The sequence below is a fragment of the Vulpes vulpes genome, chromosome 7, assembly GCF_048418805.1.
Source record: "Vulpes vulpes isolate BD-2025 chromosome 7, VulVul3, whole genome shotgun sequence".
NCBI classification, from domain to species: Eukaryota; Metazoa; Chordata; class Mammalia; order Carnivora; family Canidae; genus Vulpes; species Vulpes vulpes.
Genome location: NC_132786.1, coordinates 82753415 through 82769705, shown reverse-complemented (window position 1 = coordinate 82769705; position 16291 = coordinate 82753415). Strand labels below are relative to the sequence as shown.

At 33.4% G+C, this 16291-nt stretch overlaps 1 protein-coding gene across 11 annotated transcripts in view; it reads right to left on the bottom strand.

Moving 5' to 3' along the window:
* AKAP9 (A-kinase anchoring protein 9) overlaps positions 1-16291 on the bottom strand; it is a 150724-nt gene that overhangs the window by 116627 nt on the left and 17806 nt on the right. For all 11 annotated transcript variants that reach the window (XM_072764244.1, XM_072764246.1, XM_026003738.2 and 8 more), the window contains 2 exons: positions 11241-11471; positions 8133-8177 (listed from right to left, as the gene is read on the bottom strand). In XM_072764244.1, coding sequence (XP_072620345.1) covers positions 8133-8177; positions 11241-11471 — 276 coding nt within the window. The remainder of the gene's footprint in view (positions 1-8132; positions 8178-11240; positions 11472-16291) is intronic.

The window sequence follows — 16291 nt, the reverse complement described above, 5'->3', positions numbered from 1 at the left end:
TTAAGACTTGGAAAAGTGTAAGTAAGGTATAAAAATGTTCTGTAGAGGTAAGTATCATCTCAAAAAATACTACTATTCAGAAAAAATCAGAGCAAGATCATTTTTATAACCATAAAATGGTCTTCACACCAAAACCTTTTCCTTTCAGTAGATGTTAGTTTAAAAACATAAAAGACTAACTTACTATCAGTATCTTATCCTTATCATACTTAATTTGGTACTATATACATTCAAAATATTAATAATGGATATTTTAATAAAATAAGAATCTGATGAATCATAAAAGTTCATGAAAAACAGGAGTTCAATATACCTAGGTGACTCATGGAATTGGAGCCAAGTAACTAATGAGGTTAAGATCATCCATTTAAAGTGAAAGTTGAATATCAAACACCACACTGTACACCTTAAACATATACAATTTTTAATTGTCAATTATACCTCAATAGAGCTAAGGGAGGGAGAAAAAGAAAATGAGGTAAGGTTAAAAAAAAAAAGTCAAAGTTGGAAGGCTAATTTTATACAACTTCATGGCTATAGGCTGTGTCTCCAACTCCAGCTAGTCATTTCAAAAATATCATGAATCATACAAGTGATTTGCTTAAGTAGTACTAAATAATCACATGAAATCCGTAATGAGAGTTATGCAGCACTATTATCACCTCATCTTTCCATATTTAGCAAAGCCGATTAATTTACCTGTCATGTGTCTAGGTTACCTCCAGCATTAGCAACATTCTTCAAATGACCCTGCTTAAAGGCTATCAGTAAAAATATTTCATGTACATACAGCATTTGGATTATTAAATATCTCTTCATGCAGGACTGAAAAGATTATGTATAATTTAAATTAATCTGTAAGAAAGGCATTTTTTATTCAGTCTGATTTCTCTGGTATATGTAATTGGGTACACATTTATATAAAAGAGATCTTATTAGGTATCATAGGATAATATTATCTAATTCTTTCTAGGCCTGAATCCATTATTCAATCCAATGAGAACACCAGCCAATGAAGTCAAGAAAATTAAGTACATATCATATCTGTGTGCATAAAATTTCCAAATTAAGTTCTAAGTAAGTAATCAGAACCTGAAATCTTTTTGAGAATAATTTGTTAAAAGAATTGTCATCACTCATTCCATTTACTTAGTGTGAAGAAATGTGTATTTCTACTGAAGAGCAGTAAAAAAAAAAAGAAAACCAAACTTTGTCAATCATCTTTTTCTATGCCAAACACCATACTAAATATTATCAAATAACCCTCACAACTACACTGTGAAGTAGATACCCCTGTTTTATAGGTGAAAAAACTGCAGAGTTTAAGTGATGGGCTCAAGTTGATACACTTTGGGGGTGATGAAGCTGAAGTCTGAACTAAGGCTTCAAAGCTCCTGTTGTCCTATATTACCTTACTTCCCTACATACCAGAAAAATGACAGCAATATTTAAAAAACACACAAGATAATTATGTTACCTACGATTCAAAACTAATTCTGAAATTCAAAAAAAAATGCTCCAATGCAAACAAAAGCAGCTAAGATTATTAAAACTTTGCAAACCTGGCATTTATAATAAAGTTACAATCTATGTATTTCCTAGATGAGATTTACCCCACATTTTATAAATTGGGCTCACTGATGATTCTTCTGCCTCCTGAAAGTGGGACTATGGCTTAGAAGTCCCCTGTAATTCTAGCTCAATTAAACCACTTTTAACACCACAGGAATAGCTAAAGCCTCAAAACTAGCCCAGAGTATCATGGATTCAACCAGTCCCCATATCAGCAGTCTTAATGAAACATTTTCAAACATTTCACAATTTTTCTAGTGTTTTCTATGGACAAAGAGAATATATAACTTTGTCACAGTATAATCCATCATGAATCCAGGCCCAAAATATGTATCACAAGGGTTATGAACAAATCAGGTCAATCTGTCAAAAATTATTTCATAAGTATATTTTTTAGTGTATAATCTTCTGTTTTTTCAAATTATAAATCAGTTAATCCTTTTAGTTTTTGTGACCACCATTAAAAAGAAAAAGTGTTGGGATGCCTGGATGGCTCAGCAGTTAAGCATCGGCCTTTGGCTCAGGTCGTGATCCTGGAGTCCCGGAATCAAGTTCCACATGGGGCTCCTTGCAATGGAGCCTGCTTCTCCCTCTGCCTGTGTCTCTGCCTCTCTCTCTGTCTCTCATGAATGAATGAATGAATGAATGAATGAATGAATGAAATAATAAATAAATAAATAAATAAATAAATAAATAATTTTTAAAAGAGTGTCAAAGGACATGTCACATAGTAAACAGAATTATGTTTCCTGAAATGTTGCTTGGAAAAAAATACATATGTATGTATAGGTATGTATTTATCCATGTACACAATTACTCATGTACATAACAATAATATATGTGACTACATATGCAAATATATAGAAATTACACATTTACATGTAGAATATATTTCTTGGGTTTTTTTTTTTTTAAGATTTTATTTATTTATTATGAGAGACACAGAGAGAGAGAGGCAGAGACACAGGCAGAGGGAGAAGCAGGCTCCATGCAAGGAGCCTGACATGGGACTCGATCCTGAGTCTCTAAGATCAGGCCCTGGACTGAAGGCGGTGCTAAACCGTTTTATAGTTTAAAAAATCAAGGCAAAAAGTAACTTCTTGTAATAAGACTTTCCAATAATATTTTCAAAGAGAACTTAAAAATCACAATCTTTTGATGTCCTTACCTTTCAAATCTGTATTAATAAAAATTAAAGTTTACTCTCTTATCCCAAAGTGAAAAAGTGGCTATATAAATTTTAATCAATTTCACAGGCATATATGAGATGGTCTGACCTGTAACCACTTGGCTTATAAAAAAATTTACCTTAGTATAAAGAAAAAAAAAGTACTTTGTGGAGTCCTGGGGTATCCCAGACATGGGCAGTTCAGATACAAAAACACCTGAAACTTTCAATCAAGAAAGACAAACTATAAGAATTAAGGCATTATAGAAAGCGAGCGAGATGGCTGAGAAGAAGGGTCTTGAGCTCACCTCTCCCCACGAGCATGCCAAGGCTGCAACTACATATACTACAACTCACTGAGAACAACCTAAAGGCTAGCAGAACAGCTCATCCACAGCTAAAGATAGAAAAAGCCACGTCAAGAAGGGCAGAAGGGGTAGAAATGCAATCAGAAACTAAACCTCCCCTGTGGCAACTCACAAGCAGGAGAGATATCACAGGTGTGAAGGTCTTTGAGGAGCAAGGGGTGCATTCCTGCACTGGGCACCCCTCACCCCGTCGATCTGCACGTGGAATATGAGCCCCCATAAACATCTGGATTTAAACCAGCTTAACTCTGGGAGAGGAGAGGTCTATAAGAAACCTCAACTCTGCTCTTAAAAGGCCAGTGTACATCACCTTGCTCAGAGACCCAGCCCAGAGGTAGCAGTTTGCAAAGCATCTGGACTATATATCTGAAGATTTTATTAATTTTAGGGACTGTGCTATACAGGCAAGGATCTGCAGGAACTTTCTCTGGGAATGGAAGTGCTAGCAGGTACTATTTTTCTTGGTCTTCTTCAGCCCATCTGGCTTGAAACAGGTGGGCCCCAGTTCTGACACACTCTCTTCCTAGCACCACTCACCCTGCTCTGGTGTTCCCCTGCAAAGTCATTCCAACCAACTCAACTGCCCTGGCAGGCACTTTTGCAAAGTGACCCCTGCTCTAAGGAATCCCATTCATCTGCATGCCCATGACAGTGGCCACTGAGCCGCCCAGTCAAGTCACACTGCATACTAACCCCACCCGCCAGCATACCTGTAGCAGCTGCAGCCAGGCCTCTTGGCTAAGCCATGCCAGGGCCAGCCCTACCCACCAGTGTACCCACAGCAGTTGTAGCCCAGTTACTATTTGCAGATGACATGATACTACATATAAAATCTCTAAAGACTCCACTAAAAAACTATTAGAACTAATAAATGAATTTAGTAAAGCTTCAGGACATTAAAATTAATATATAGAAATCTGTTGCATCTCGATACACTAAATTACAAAATAGAGAAATTAAGAAAATCCCATTTACAACTGCATCAAAGGGAATAAATTATCTAGGAATAAATTTAACTAAGGAGGTGAAAGACATGTACTCTTAAAACTATAAGACACTGATGAAAGACCAAAGATGACACAAATAAAGGGAAAGTTATACAATGCTCATGGGTTTAAAGAATTAATATAGTTAAAATGTCCATACTACTCAAAGCAATTTACAAATTCAATGTAAACCCTATCAAAATACCAATAGCATTTTTCACAGAACTCAGAACAAATAATCCTAAAATGTGTATGGAACCACAAGACCCCAAAAACCCAAAGTAATCTTGAGTAAGAACAAAGCTGGAGGGAACAGATTTCAAACCATACTACAAAGCTATTGTAATCAAAACAGTATGGTACTGGCACACAAATGGACACATAGTCAATGGAAAAGAACTGAGAACCTAAGAAAAAACCCATGTTTATATGGTCAATTAATCTATGACAAAGGAGGTAAAAATATACAATGAGAAAAGACCATCTCTTCAATAAATGCTGCTAAAAACACAGGACAGCTACATGCAAAAGAATGAAACCATTCTTAACACCATACACAAAAATAAGCTCAAAATGGATTAAAGACATGAAACTATAGGGATGCCCGGGTGGCTGAGTGGCTGAGCCATCTGCCTTTGGCTCAGGGCATGATCCTGAAGTCCCAGGATCGAGTCCCACATGGGGCTCCCTGCATGGAGCCTGCTTCTCCCTCTGCCTATGTTTCTGCCTCTCTCTCTCTCTCTCTGTGTCTCTCTCATGAATAAATAAATAAAATCTAAAAAAAAAAAAAAAGACATGAAACTATAAAACTCCTCCAAGAATATGTGAGAAGTAAACTCTTATACCTCAGCCTTAGGAATATATTTTTGGATCTGTCTTGTTAGGCAAGGGGAACAAAAGCAAAAATAAACAATTGAAACGACATCAAACTAAAAACTTTTGTACAATGAAGGGAACCATCAACAAAACTAAAAGGCAACGTACTAAAAGATATTTGTAAATGACGTATCCATTAAAAGGTCAATATCCAAAATATATTTTAAAAAAAACTCATAGCAGAGAATATAATGCCAAGTGAGATAAGTTAGAGAAAAACAAATGCAATATGATTTCACGCATATGTGGAATTTAAGAAACAAATTACCAAAAGGGGAAAAAAAGAGATAGATGAAGAAACAGACTCTTTTTTAAAACTTTAAATTCAATTTGCCAACACATAGTATAACACACAGTGCTCATCACATCCCACGTCCTCCTTAATGCCTATCACCCAGTTACCCCATTACCCCCAACAATTTCTTGTCCAGCAATCTCCAGTTTTTTTCCCAGAGTTGAGTCTCTCAAGGTTTCTCTTCCTCTTTAATTTTCCCCCATTCAGTTTCCTCTCCTTCCCTTATGGTCCCTTGTACTATTTCTTACATTCCACATATAAGTACTACATAGAACAAACTGAGGGTTACCATAGGGGAGGGGAGTGGGGGGGAATGGGTGATACAAGTGATGGGAGATTAAGCAGTACACTTATCATGATGAGCATTGAGTAATGTTTAGAATTGATCAATCACTATATTGTATACCTGAAACTAATATAATACCATATGTTAACTGTACTGAGTTGAAATTTAAAAACTTAATAAAAAAATTTAAAAATAATAAAAAATAAATTTAATGAAAATAACTAATTGGATTTAACACCAAAGAAAGAAAGAAAAGCAAAAAAACCCAAACAATCCAATTAAAAAATGAGCAGAGGGCCTGAACAGACATTTTTCTAGAGAAGATATCGTATGACCAACAAACACATGAAAAAAATGCTCATTATCATGATGTATATAATTTCACATTTATTAGAATGGCTATTTAAAAAAAAACAACCATGAAATAACAAGTGTCGGTGAGAATGTAGGACAAAGAAAACCCTTACGCACTGTAAGTGGGAATGTAAATTGGTGCAGCCACTATGGAAAATAGTATGGCAGGCCTTCAAAAAATTAAAAATAGATCTATATGATTCATTCTAATTTCTGAGTATTTACCTGAAGAAAGTGAAAACATCAATTTAAAAAGATATATTGTATGCCTGTGCTTACTGTATATAGCATTATTATAATATCAAAGACATAGAAGCAACCCAAGTATCCATCAATAGATGGATAAAGAAGATATGGCATATATATATGTGTATATATGTGACACAAATGGCAAGATTTCATTTGTTTTATGGCTGATTAATTTTCCATTTTATACATATACAAACACACACATACATATACATATAGGTGAAACTAATATTCTATATCAACTATACTTCAATTTAAAAATAATGAATAAAAATAATTTTTTAAAAAATGTAAGGGATTATAGAAAGAAAAAAGCAGTGCTGCTTTCATAATATACGTGTGTGTGTGTGTGTGTGTGTGTGTATAATGGAAAATTATTCAGCTATAAAAACAAATGAAATCTTGCCATTTGTGACAACACGGATAAGTGAAATAAGTCAGAGAAAGGGACACCTGGCTGGCTCAGTCAGAAGAGCATCAGATGATGGATCTCGGGGTCATGAATTTGAGCCTCATGTTGAGTGTAGAGATCACAGAAACAAATACTGTATATAGCATTATTATAATATCAAAGACATAGAAGACAAATACCCTATGATTTCACTTATATGTGGAATCTAAAAAACAAAATAAATGAACAAAACAGAAATAGACTCATAAATACAGAGAACAGACTGGTGGTTGCCAGGAGGGAGAGAAAGTATGGCGATGGGAGAAACAGGTGAAGGGGAAGAAGAGGTACAAACTTCCAGTTATAAAATAAATAAGCCAAGAGGATGTAAAGTACAGCACAGGGAATATAGTTAACAATATTAAAATAATTTTGTATGGTAACACTTATTGTGGGAGCATTTTGTAATGTATATAAATGTCAAATTACTATGTTGTATGTTGTACATACATACACCTATGTTGTACACCTAAAACTAATATAATATTCCATATCAACTATACTTTAATTTAAAAATAATGAGTAAAAATAAATTTTTCAAAAAAGAATGTAAGGCATTATAGAAGTAAAAAGCAGTGTTGTTTTCATATATAAGCCCCAAATTTAAAGTCACAAGGTCAGATTCTCTGAATGTATCTTAAATTGAGATACATCCCCTATGGGCAACTTTATGTAGCATAAACCAGGTACCAATTTATTTATTTAACCTTGGTTAATTATTTTCCTGACCAGATTACTACTGAGTATATTCCCAGCTTTTAAGCACATTATACTTTTGAAGTATCAAAGTTTGTATTCCCATTAGCATTTCAAAACAGTAATCTGTTCATTTAAGAACATGAAGTTGTCTCGTTTCTTGGTATAAGAAACATACAATATATCAAAACTTATGGAATACACTGAGTTGCTGAACCATTCAGAGTAAGGAATAACTTTCCATATCCTCAAATTCTGGACCAAAGAAATGACAATGATATCTAAAAGAATAAGAAAAAGATAACAATATGCCATATATTTATTAATAACACATAAAGAAGGTATTTCCTAATGTGGCCAATGCCTATATTAGCTTTTATCACCTAAATTAAAAATTGCAGCATTAATTTCAACAAATAAACTTATGCAATTATATAGAATTCAAACATCTATAAAAAGTTTTACTCAAAATGTCAAATAGTCTGTATAATGAAATTTTTACTGTGTTGAATAGGGAGACCTTATGACAATCATTAATCCTAGAATCGCAGTATCACTTTCCTAGAAACTTAAGGCCTCCATTTAATTAAGGCCCAAGCTATTCAAACAGATTTCAGACCTTAGTTAATAGTCTGAAAAAAAAAAAAAAAATATATATATATATATATATAAATTACCCTCAGGCTTCCTAGGTCATTTACATTATATTTTGTTATGCTATACTTCATTATATTTATAAAAAAATACATAAGCATGAGTTGCAAGAAATAGTGTTAATAAGTTTCAAAAATAATATAAAAAGTCAATCCACATAATATTACTTATTCTTACCTCTGAACTATAATCATCTGCCGTAGTTGAAATTTCACTTTCTGGCTAAAACAAAAATAAAAACCAATTACATTAAGGCTTTCCACCCCAAACATTGTACTTTATTAACCCATTACGATTAGTAACATATGACAGAAAATTCACATATCACTAAAAAACTAGTAAAAATTATTCAAACATTAAAAAAATTTTTATGTATGTGGATTTTATTAATTCATTAATTCATTCATTCATAAAATAAGCTCTATGCCAACTGGGGCTTGAACTCACAACCCTGAGATCAAAACTCACATGCTCTATCGACTGACCCAGCCACACGCCCTGAAACCTTTAAAGTTTTCATTCTATGAATCATAATGGCTAACACATCTGAAATTTACCATGAGGCATTTTTCTAAATATAAAAGTATCAAGAAGTACTTTCACATAGTATTTCTATGTGAAATATGTATTATATATCATTTGTAAGACAAAAGCACCAAATGAGATATCATCCCTCTAATTCTTATGTCTCTTTTAAATAAAAGAAAGTCTTAAAATGTTAGTCAAGAGTTCAATTTCTTCAAAAAGAAAAATCATGGGTGCTCCTGGCTCAGTTGGTAGAGCATGTGACGCGTAATCTCGGGGTAGTGAGTCCGAGCCCCACTCTGGGCTTACAGATTACTTTAAAAAAAAAGAAAAGAAAAGAAAATCATCAAATCTTGAGGCTAGAAAAGTAGTAACAACCTGAAAAAAAAAATCACAATCTTTATTGTTATGAACACCTTTGCAGCTTCTTAAACACTTTCTAAGACATTTCTGTTTCATTTTTACATCGCTGGGATTTGGGTATGGAGTGACTTTTCTGAGCTTCCCTCAGTTTGGAACTACCAGAAAGAGTCAAGGAGGAAACTTAAATTTTCACTGCTTTCACTGTTCACTCATTCATCTAAGAATTTCAAGTTACAAGTGAGAAAAGAGAATCAGATATTTTACCATCTCAGTCAACAAATATGAACCATCACCGTCCCCCTTCTCATCTATCCTTAAGGAAATTTTATTTGTCACTCAATATCACGCTCTAAGTCTACCTCCTCTCTGATGCAGTAACTGCTGTCAGGAACAGAAATGAGCTTACCCGTATTCTAAAATTCTGTCACAGTGGTTCCTAACTTATAAGACCCTCTTTTAAATCTAAAATACTTTCATGACACAAGCCCTCAAGGTTGATTCACTTATGCCTTTTAAACAGCTACAGAGGGCAGCCGGGCTGGCTCAGCGGTTTAGCGCCACCTTTCAGCTCAGGGCGTAACCCTGGAGACCTGGGATCGAGTCCCACATTGGGCTCCTTGCATGGAGCCTGCTTTTCCCTCAGCCTGTGTCTCTGCCTCTCTCTCTCTCCGTGTGTGTGTCTCTCATGAATAAATAAATAAAATTAAACAAATAAACAGCTATAGATTAAATATATATATATTGTATACTAAAATCTGTTTTCTGAGGATGAAATGGTGAACAAGATAAGATACTCTTTGCACTGGAAATGCTAAAACTCTAGAGAGAAGCCCAAACATTGATTTGTTATGCAGAAAAAGATACCAAATACATCTTCAAACCACATCGAGCACCAGAGTTACCATATTATATTATTTAAAAGGTCCAGATTTCAACAATTCTAAGATAAACAAAGAAAAAGGAAAGTTTGGCCCATATACAAGAAAAACAGCAGTCAGTTCCTGAGGAAACACAAATATTGGACTTAATATACAATGACTATATTTAAGCTACCTATTTTAAATATAGTCAAATAAGTGAATAAAATGAAGTCGAAAATACTAAAGAAAACTATAAGGATACTGCCTTACAAAATAGAGAATATCAGTATAAAAGAACCAAAGAGGACTGGCAGGCTCAGTCACTAGAGCATACGACTCTTGATTGTGGGGTTGTGAGTTCAAACCCCATGTGGGGTGTAGAGATTACTTTAAAAAATAATAAAAATTTAAAAAAATAATAAATTTTTTTAAAAGTAAAATAACTGAAATGAAAAATTTATTAGGGGGCTTGACAGATCTGATAAGAAAAAATCTGCAGACTTTTAGAGTTCAATTGAAATTAAGCAGTCTAAGGAAAAGATTAAAAGAGAATGAAGAAAAATGACAGAGCCTGAGAGATCTGTGCAACAATATCAAACATAGTAACATGAAAAATAGGAGACCCAGAAGAGGGGACAAAAAAGAGCAGAGAGAATATTTGAAGATACAATGCCCAAAAGCTTCCCAAATTTGATGAAAAATAACAATCTACATAGCTAAGATGCTCAAAAATTCTAAATAGAGAATTACAAAAAGATCTACTCTTAGCAAATCTCTAACACCCCTGAACTTTTTCATAAAGCTCAAATCCTATATATCATTTAAATCTGTTTCTATATAAATATGGCAGCGTACAATCCAAATTATAATTATTATATTTCTCGTCCACCACTCTTTCTCCTAAGCATCCCAGCCTTCTCTACTCCTGGTCTTAGTTGGTAAGCTCCACCCCACACACCATGTCAGCCCACTTTTAAATTCTCCCACATCACCTTATCTGGAAAATTACACTACTAAAGAAAGGAAGAAAACTAGTCTTTATTTAGAGCCTACTATGGGCCAGGTGCAATCTCCTGCCTCTCACCTTTACCATCACCACATCCCCATTATTCTGTGATGCTTTTAAAACTAAACTTCTTACAGTTTCCAAATCACATCATATAGTTTCATGTTCTTGTGAATGTTGCTTCTTCATCACAGAGGTTGCCTTACCTACTTCTTTGCTATAGCTAAGCTTAGCATTCCCATAAACCATGGTACTCAAAGGTTCCATATGCATTTTTGTTACCTTAGCTGTAATCAGAGTACACAGACTATCTTACATCTGCCTTCCCCACTTGATTGACTTTCCTAAGGGGCAGAGAATGTTATATTTCCCTTTGTATCCTTGGTGCTGAATCCCTGATGTATTACAGTTGTTGTACTACAAATGTTTATTGAATCAAGCTCACAAAAATGGCACAGGGTACTAATGAGTGTTGTCATTACAACTTTCCACTCGGAATTCTAACATTCAAAAATCTAGATGAATACTTACTTCAACAGAGAAGACCTCATCACGTTTGATTATTGCAGATTCAGGAGTCACAGTTGTTCCTACTCTCTGAGAACTATTTATGTACATTTCATCACTTTGTGAGTGTTCAATATTCAAAGCATGGTATGTTGACACATCATGTTTACTGCTTGAAGTCTTCCTCTTTTTTTTCTGCTTCTTAGAAGGATTCTGCCCATCAGATTGAGTTTTCCTCTGTCGAAACTGGGCAAGCTACGGAAAAAAAGACATTGTCCGTATCATTAGAGATAATTTTTCTTTACCGTCACTATGAAAAATGCAAGTATCTTTGGAGTCACTTTCTTTACAAGATCAAACCATCACTAAAATGATAACTAAATAAAGGACAGTTATTAGAGTTCTTAATATAACTACTGAATTGCAAAGAAATTAGGTACTTCTGAACGAATGCTATTCAAATATTAAGAACTGAAAATGTTATGTCTAAAGAAAAAAAATTAGCCCAGAGTTGAGTAGAATAGGGAAAATAGGCAGTCTCACTCACTGTTTAGCGAGAGTAATTTCTGAATGTTAGATTATGCAAAAATATAAGAGGTCTAAATGCATTTGCCTTGTGAAATTTCTGGGACTTCTACTAATTTATACTAAATGTAATTTGTCCGTGTAAAAGATTTAGCTGTACAAATGATCACTGTAGCCTTGTTTCTAATGGGAAAAATTTTGAAATAACTTAAATGTTAAACAATAGTGCTTCCTACCCCCTAACCATCTGCATATCATCAGGATTTTTGCTATGCCCTAATGCCATCTATATACTCATCATTAACTTAACATGTTTTAACTAGCATACTAATCTAGATTTATTTTAATAGGAGACTTTCTATCCTGGTATAAATTAAAAGCTACTATCACTTGTGATTTCCTTAAAGAAAATAGCAAACAGGAATAACTGTAACGAAAAATAACACTACATTACTAAATTTTTAGTTAGGTATTACTGCTGAAGATTTTAAGAGAAACAGACAAGTGTTAAAGGAGTATTAAGGATATATGAGCATCAAACAGACTTTTGGCTTACTGTAAACAGATGGGCTAAAAAAAAAAAAAAACCTGGTAAAGTATTAACTTTCTTATGATACCATTCGCTATTATTTAATATTGGATCAGAGTATCACCTAAAATACCTTATCACCACAAAAAATCGGAAGTATGCATTATATACTTTGGGCAACACTGGATTAACTCAACTAAAATAATGTTAACATATATCATCCATAATAATAAAGATGTTTATATAAAAATATATGTGAAAAATAAAGCTGTTTATGACACAGTCGTATATATAAAATAATATTGCAATAGAATCTTTTTTAATAAAAGGAAAATGGTGTGCATCTCTTTCGACAAAGACAAGCAGGGCTGAGGCTCAGAGACTTCAAAAGGCATAGATAAATTCTGGAAGAATATAACTACAACTTTGGTATCTCTCTAGATTGGAGACTACTGGTATTTTTCTTTATGCTCATTTGAAATTTCCTTTCTTATGGAACAAATTTTCTAAATTTTACATGAAGCAACTACTAGTCACCAATTCTTAAATTTAATTTGAGCTACTTGATCATTTAGAGAACAAAAGCGTAAGAACAGGTATAAGTCCCTTTGTGCCTTAAAAGAAGGAAATCTACTACCAGTGTATTAATTATATAATTAATTATATGACCAAGCACAAAGATGGCCAACAAATTTCTTATGCTACGAAGTATTAAAACAATATTAATAATGACATAGATATTATTAGCTATCAAAATATGTGACAAATACCAGAGCTTATAGAATAACACAGCATATTTTATATTTATTTTGTCTGTTGCAGGTGATAAAAAGGATACAGCTATGTAGTAGTGATCACTTAAAGACATCTAACTCACAAGTCAGAAATATCTAATCAATTGCTGATCCTGAAGAATGTAAAATATATCACATTAAAAACTATTCCCAGTTATTTAGCAACTGGCCTGTTACCCTACTTTATGTCTGTCTTAAGGAACAGATGTAAGACCAGTTGCCTCTATTTGTACATTATTAAGCTGCTGGAATGCATTTAAACTACTTTGGAGGACAGTAAAATCATTCTTAAAAATAAACCAACTGAAACACTATTACATATTATCTGTAAATAGAATGAAAAGTCTAGGCACATCATTTAAAAAGATCCCTCACGGAGGACGTAAAACCAAGAAAAATATTAATAATAGTAACATTCTTGATATGTAAGTTCAACTTCAGAAACTTCTTAAAATTCCATGTTGTCTGTGTTAGAAAACATACCCAGATAGCAGAGAATATAAAGACAAAGATGAATATTCTGTTTAAAATTTCAACTTGTTAGATTATATTGTACATATATTTATATGTACAAATATGTAAAAAAGGAGAAAACTAAAACTGTATTTTTAAAAGTTTGATTTTTAAATAAACACCTCTAAAGCATTCATTACTAAATGAAACAAAATGAAAAAGTTATTAATAGAGAATAAAAAGTAGAAGGGTTCCTGGGGCATCTGGCTGGCTCAGTCAGAGGAGCATGAAACTCTTGTTGATCTTGGGGTCGTGAGTTCAAATTCCACATTGGGAATAGAGATTACTTAAATAAATAAAAATTTTGAAAAAGATAGAATGGTTTTATTACAATGTTTAGAGCAAATCACTTTCTCAGAACATAAAATTACTAGACACTGTTTTAGGCCTTTTACTGATTATACAAAGTTATACTATTTTTTCAGAACAATTAATCAGAAGGTAAACAGTATGAAAATAAAGACTTTTGTTCCATTCATTGCTATATATTTAAAGTCCGGAACAGTACTAAAAGAATACATGTTGAGTGGAAAAAAAAAACCTTATCTTTTACAGAAAAGTCACCACCAAAAAAAACATTTTAAGCACTGTTCCATAAACAAGGCAATTATGATATAACAGGCATATCTAATTCTACTATGTAGAAAAGTTTCATGATCTTAGAATTAAAATCAGCAATTAAATGATTTTAAACAAAAAATAATCCCTCTCACCATCTCTTCCTCCATCAGGCAAAACAAAACAAAACCAGACACCTAATTCTCAAAAATAATGCCCAAAATAGCTTTTTAGCAAGAGTTCTGTTTCATAAAAATTATAAAGAACTAAGCAACTCCACATGAAAAAAAACCAATCTGACTAAAAAATGAACAGAGGTTCTGAATAGACATTTCTCCAAAGAAGACATAGATGGCTAACAGATGCATAAAAAGCTACACTCATCATCAAGGAAATGCAAATCAAAACCACACTGAGCTATCACTCTACTCCTTGTCAGAATGACTAAAATCAAAAACACAAGAAATAAGTGTTGCTGAGGATGTGGAGAAAATGAAAACCCTTTTGGGTGGCTGCTGGGAGTGTGTATTGATGCAGCCATTGTGAGACAGTATGGAGATTCCTCAAAAAATTAAAAATAGCATTACCATGTAATCCAGTACTTCCACTATATTTACTCAAAGAAAATGAAAACATGAATTTAAAAAGATACTTACACCCCCATGTTTATTGTAGTATTATTTACTATAAGCAAGATATGGAAGCAACCTAAGAGTTCACTGATAGACAAATGGATAAGGAAGTTGTGCTATATATAGACAATGGAATATTATACGGCCATAAAAAAACAAGATTGTGCCACTGGCTTAGCTGGTTGGGTGTCTAACTTGATTTTAGCTCAAGTCATGTCTCAGGGTCATGGGATCAAGTCTGAGTCAGGCTCCACACTGGGTGCAGAGTCTGCTTAGGATTCTCTCTCTCCCTCTGCCCCTCCCTCCGTCTCTCTACCTCTCTAAAAGAAAGAGAGAGAGATCATGCCATTTGAGACAATGTGGGAAGACTTGGAGGGCATTATACTAAACACAGTAAGTCAGACTAAGACAAATAACATAATTTCACTTGTCTTTGGAATTTAAAAAACAAAACAAACATAAAAAGACACTCAAAAAAAAAAAAAGACACTCAAATACAGAGATGAAACTGTAGAGGGGAGGTAGAGACAAGAGATGGGTGAAACAGATAAAGGCAAGTGAGAATACACTTATCCTGATGACCAATGAGAAATGTATAAAATTGTTGAATCATTATATTGTACACCTGAAACTAATATAAATGCTACATGTTAATTATACTTTGATTTTAAAAATCAATATATAATTTCCACAACAGCTTTTCAGCAAGAATTCCATTTCATAAAAGTATGAGAGGAGTAAGATCATACCATAAGTCTGATTTCTTATACCTATCTAGACTATTTTTATTTTAAATCTGAAAAGTGGCAAGTGAGCAGAAAAACAAAAATCAGAAACTACTCAATTAGGTAATCATCTGATATTGAAATGATACACTTTAAATTACTGGGAAAACATTTATTCTAAAACATGCTGAAAATTCAGACTACGGCCATCTGTGTTTGTCATTTGGAAGCCAATTATAAAAACGTTAACATATGTAGGCACAGAAATAGTTGCAAGATTTACTGGAAAGATATCATGTCCATATACACTTGTCTTTCAAAACTGATTCAGATCTCAAACAAATATCTCACTCTGACCAGCACATGAATATACTACTACACAAAAATGACTGATAATTTATTCCCCAAGTTCAATACTTAAAACTTTGTAAGTAATCAACCTCAGTAAAATAAAGAACTTAAAAGAGCTATATAAAAACATGCCAAGTTTTTATAGTGTCCCTTAAAAAAAAACTATGAATTGTAACCTGTTTATCAAGTGTTCACTGAGTGTTAACTACGTGCCAGGCATTGTGCTAAACATGAATCAAAATGCACTGTCCTACTAGTAGGATCTTTTAGTTAAGGCCAGTCAGTCTATTACTCCACTGAGTTGTGAGAAGCAAGTAAGATAAAAGTTAGCATACAATTTCACAAATAAAAGTACTCCTATATATCTTTAAGTAGGTGGTATGGGAGCTTCCTGATTTTCACCTATCCTGATTTTCTCAAAGGTGGCTTTCTATTGGAAATGTGGTTC